The 5,222-nt window shown below is 34.2% G+C and overlaps 1 protein-coding gene across 1 annotated transcript in view; it reads left to right on the top strand.

The window, feature by feature from the left end:
- The window catches only part of SLC38A11 (solute carrier family 38, member 11), a 76,789-nt gene that overhangs the window by 14,505 nt on the left and 57,062 nt on the right, over positions 1-5,222 (top strand). Inside the window, exon 2 of the mRNA XM_012655819.1 lies at positions 4,521-4,627. Within this exon, the coding sequence (XP_012511273.1) occupies positions 4,521-4,627 (107 nt within the window). The remainder of the gene's footprint in view (positions 1-4,520; positions 4,628-5,222) is intronic.

The following is a 5,222-nucleotide window of genomic DNA, read 5'->3' as shown; positions in this document are numbered from 1 at the left end:
ACTTTCTGTTTTAATATTTTAGTTCTTTATCATGACTATTTACCTATGGTTAGTGATCAAGAATTAGGTTATTAAGTATGAAATGTCTGATTTCCTTAAGTACTAAGTTTGACAGTTGATATCTCTGACATTTCACTTTGACACTTCCCATTTTATTTTTATTGTGAAGGTACATCTGCATTCTTTCAAATGCACAGTTTGGCTTGTGACTAACTTTCAAAAATTTTTTTAAAGCAATTTTTGTGAAACTGGGGATAACTAAAAAATTCGAGTTATTTTCAATTATGAGTTTCGTTGTGGAAAAAATGCAGCACAGACAGCTTGAAATATCAACGAAGTGTTTGAGAAGGATGTGGCTAATGAATGCACAGTACTTCGATTCTAGAAATTTTAATCTTGAAAATGAGCCACATGTGTGACCTGAGACCAAGGTGGATAATGATGATCTGAAAGCTGTAGTGGAAGCAAATTCATCTCAACCTACGTGTGAATTAGCAGCAAGGTTCGATATTACTATTCCAACAGTATTGGAGCATTTGAAACAAATCAGCAAAGTAAAGAAGCTGGATAGATGGGTACCACATGAATTAAATGAGAGTCAGAAGAGAAATTGTCTGGAAGCTTGCCTTTCTTTGCTGTCACGACATAAAGGCGAACCATGTCTACAATGTATTGTAATGTGTAATGAAAAATGAATTCTTTTTGATAATCACTAGTGTGCAACACAAGGGTTGGATAAAAATGAAGTGCAGTCCAAAATCGAATATTCATCAAAAAAAGCTAATGGTGTCTGTTGGATGGTCCAGCACTGGTATTATCCACTATGGCTTCATGAAACCCTGTCAATCCACTGCAGCGGATGTCTCCTACAACCAATTGGATGAAATGATGAGGTTGCTTGAGATTAAGCAGCTAAGAATTGTCACTAGAGACAGGCCAATCCTCTTGCAAGACAACAGTTGGCCACATGTCGCACAAACAACGCTGCTCAAACTACAGAAGCTGGACTTGGAAACTCTCTGTCATCCACCGTATTTACCAAACCCTGCAGGAACTGACTACCAGGCTTTGGACCACTTCTTGCAAGGAAAAAATATATTGATATTCAATTCCCAACAAGCTGTGGAAAACGCCTTAGGTGATTTCATCACCAGTCGCTCTCGAGGCTTCTTGCTGCTGGCACGAACAAGCTACTGTTAAGATGCAAAACTGTGTCGATAGTTTAGGCGCGTACTTTGATTCATTGTACTGCTTCTTGTTTGAGATGTAATAAACTAAACTTTTGATTTGAAATTGGACATTTCATATTTAATGACCTAATATTCCCTTCTGGTGTGTGTGTGTATGTGTATGTGTATATATACATATATGTGTATACATAGTGAAATTTATGTTATTTTGAACTTCCTATCTTGGAACATTCTTGTATGTTAACTAGGCATCCAAGAAAATTAGTGTCGTTGTTCAGAATAATAGCTTTTTTCCTTGTCGCAAACATTCACTTATTTAAGGCTAGACCTTTATAAACTTTAGACTTTGCAGAAATTGATGTCTTGATACCAATGAGGATATTTTAACAATATGGCATGATCTCTGAAAGAAATTCAACATGTGTTAAAAAATTTAAACAATAGTGTCTTCTTTGGAATAGATGTATAGCTCCTAAAGTGACTATTTTGGTTTTTTTAATTATTATGGGTATATAATAGTTGTATATCTTTATAGGGTACATGTAATGTTTTGGTACACTCATACAATGTGAATTAATTAAATCAGGGTAATTTGGGTATCCATCACCTCAGGTATTTATCATTTCTTTGTGTTAGGAACAGTCCAATTCCACTCTTTCAGTTATTTTAAAGTATAACTTGTTTATTATGGTCGCTTTGCTGTGCTATAAAATATTGTCCATTCTATCTAACTATATTTTTGCACCCATTAACCATCCCCACTTTATCCCTCTCTTCCTGTTATCCTTCCCAGCCTCTGGAAACTATCATTCTATTCTCTGTCTCCATGGAATCAATTGTTTTCAATATTTAGCTCCCACATATGAGTGAGAACATGTGAGATTTGTCTTTCTGTGCTTGGCTTATTTCACTTAACATAATGTTCTCGAGTTCCATCCATGTTGTTGCACATGGCAGGATTTCATTCTTTTATGTGGCTATATAGTATTTCATTGTGTGTATGTACCACAATTTCTTTATCCATTCATCCATTGAATGACACCTAGATTGATTCTAAATCTTGGCTAATGTGAACAGTGCTGCAATAAACACGGGAGTGCAGATATCTTTTCAATAAACTGAATTCCCATTCCTTGGATATATATCCAGCACTGGGATTGCTGGGTCATATGGTAGTTCTATTTTTAGTTTTTCAGGAACCTCCATACTATTCTCCATAGTGGTTGCACTAATTTACATTCTCACCAACAGTGTATAAGGGTTTTCCTTTCTCCACATCCTCATCAGCATCTGTTATTGCCTGTCATTTTGGTAAAAAAGCCTTTTTAACTGAGGTGAGATGATATCTTCTTGTAGTTTTAATTTGCATTTCTCTGATGACCAGTGATGTTCAGCATTTTTTCATATACCTGTTGGCCATTTATATGTCTCTTCTTTTGAGAAATGTCTATTCAGATCCTTTGCCCATTTTTCAATCGGATTATTTGATTTTTTTTACCTATTGAGTTGCTGGAGCTCCTGATATATTCTAGCTATTAATCCCTTGTCAGATGGGTAATTTGCAAATATTTTCTCCCATTCTGTGGGTTGTCTCTTCCCTACCTTGGTTGTTTCCTTTGCTGTGCAGAAAGAAGCTTTTTAGCTTGATGTGATCCCATTTGTCCAATTTTGCTTTGGTTATCTGTGTTTTGGGGGTATTAATCAAGAAATCATTGCCCAGACTATTGTCCTGAAGAGTTTCCCCTATGTTTTCTTTTAGTAGTTTCACAGTTTCAGGTCTTAGATTTACATCTTTAATCCATTTTGACTTGATTTTTGTATATGGTGAGAGATAAGGGTCTAGTTTCATTCTTCTGCATATGGATATCCAGTTTTCCCAACATCATTTATTGAAGAGACTAGACTGTCCTTTTCCCACTGTATGTTCTTGGCACCTTTGTCAAAGATAAGTTCACCATAGATGTGTGGATTTATTTCTGGATTCTCTATTCTGTTCCATTGGTCTGTGTGTCTGTTCTTATGGCAACACCATGCTGTTTTGGTTACCCACAGCTCTGTAGTACAATTTGAGGTTAAGCAATGTGATTCCTATGGTTTTGTTCTTTTTGCTCAGTATGGCTTTGGCTATTCTGAGTATTTTTTTGGTTCTAAATAAATTTTAGGATTACTTTTTCTATTTCTGGAAGAATGTCATTGGTATTTTGATGGGAATTACATTGGATTTATAGACTGCTTTGGATAGTATGGGGTTACTTTAACAATATTGATTTTTCCAATCCATGAGCATAGAATATCTTTCCCTTTTTTTGTGATCTCTTCAATTTCTTTTGTCAGTGTTTTATAATTTTCATTGCAGAGATCTTTTACTTCTTTGGTTAAGTTTACTCCCAGGTATTTTATTTTATTTGTAGCTATCGTAAATGGTATTCCTTTCTTATTGATGTTGGCATATAAAAATTCTACTAATTTGTATCCTGCAACTTTACTTAATTTATTTTATCAGTTCTAATAGTTTTCTTGTAGCACAGCTTTTAAAATGTATAAATCCTGCTGTTTCATCTTATGTTTAAAACTTCTGTTTCTATTTGATTTTGTATATATATGTATACATACATATATATGAAATCTATTTTAAGAATAGAAATAAAAATGAAAGTATTTTTCTATTTGTATTTGCTCACTATGATAGCCAAGAATCTGCAGTGTATACCAATTGCAGCAGCTTCCCTATGACTTCTGCCCTATCTGAAAAGTTGCTTCTACCATTTACTTCTTTCTTGACAAAAGTATTATAAATATATTAAATATTTTTATCTAAACCTTGATTTTTGAAATTTTATTCAGTTATTACTGCTCAAATCTATTGATACACAGAAGTTAAAAAAAAAACACCTTAGCAAATGCACTGTGGTCATGTAGCTTACTTTCTACATGAAGGGTTCTGCCATCACAAGGTTTTGGACAGGAAATAGCATAATGTTTTTTATGTTTGAAAAAGATTTCTGCAGTTTCTGGGTTAAGAGTATACTCTAAGAGGACAAAGAAAACAGAAGCATGGGAACTGATTAGGAGGCTATTAAAATAATTTTAATGTAAAATATTATAACATCATTTGAAAAATAGATTAAACCTTAAGTTATTTAGTATTTACATTTTTGTAATTTGTTTCTATTTTTACATGGTTTTATAGAGTTTGTTAACCAAAATCATTATTGTTGAGGTAGTATTTATGTTTAAGTAATTTTTATAATTAAACTCTTGGCTATTTAGTTGTACCATCAATGTGTTACTTATACCTATATACATTTAATAATATTTATTGTGTTTTAGTTGATCCTGAAAACTTGTTTGTTGGTCGCCACTTCGTAATTATGATTTCCACGGTTACCTTTACTCTGCCTTTATCCTTGTACCGAGATATAGCAAAACTTGGAAAGGTAATTTTTACATTTTATTTTATTTTATTTTTTTAGTAGAGAAGGGGTCTCAGTCTTGCTCAGGCTGGTCTTGAACTCCTGAGCTCAAACGATCCTCCCGCCTCTGCCTCCCAGAGTGCTGGGATTACAGGCATATGCCACCGTGCCCGGCTAATTTTTTCTATATATTTTTACTCGTCCATCTAATTTCTTTCTATTTTTAGTAGAGAAGGGGTCTCAGTCTTGCTCAGGCTGGTCTCGAGCTCCTGAGCTCAAACGATCCTCCCGCCTCTGCCTCCCAGAGTGCTGGGATTACAGGCGTGAGCCACCGTGCCCTGCCAATTTTTACATTTATAGGCACAGAAATACACCTTGTAACCTGCATTGTTATATTTGGCAAAGCTCTTAGTTACAGTACTCATCTTTAGTTTCTTTTAGTTTACTTATGATTATGCTAAACTGTGGTTGAATCATTAGCTTGTTTTTAGGAACTGATGGTTAAATATTTGATGAGTGTGAACTAAACATGTTTTTTCTCTTTCTTTTCTAATGTAGATACCCTAATCGATGTCAGCACACTTTTTAAAAATTTTTTTTATTTCAAAATTTTATGGGG

The sequence above is a fragment of the Propithecus coquereli genome, unplaced genomic scaffold (genome assembly GCF_000956105.1).
Source record: "Propithecus coquereli isolate 6110/MARCELLA unplaced genomic scaffold, Pcoq_1.0 Scaffold49, whole genome shotgun sequence".
In the NCBI taxonomy this organism is placed as follows: domain Eukaryota; kingdom Metazoa; phylum Chordata; class Mammalia; order Primates; family Indriidae; genus Propithecus; species Propithecus coquereli.
This window is presented reverse-complemented; position numbering and strand designations above follow the sequence as displayed.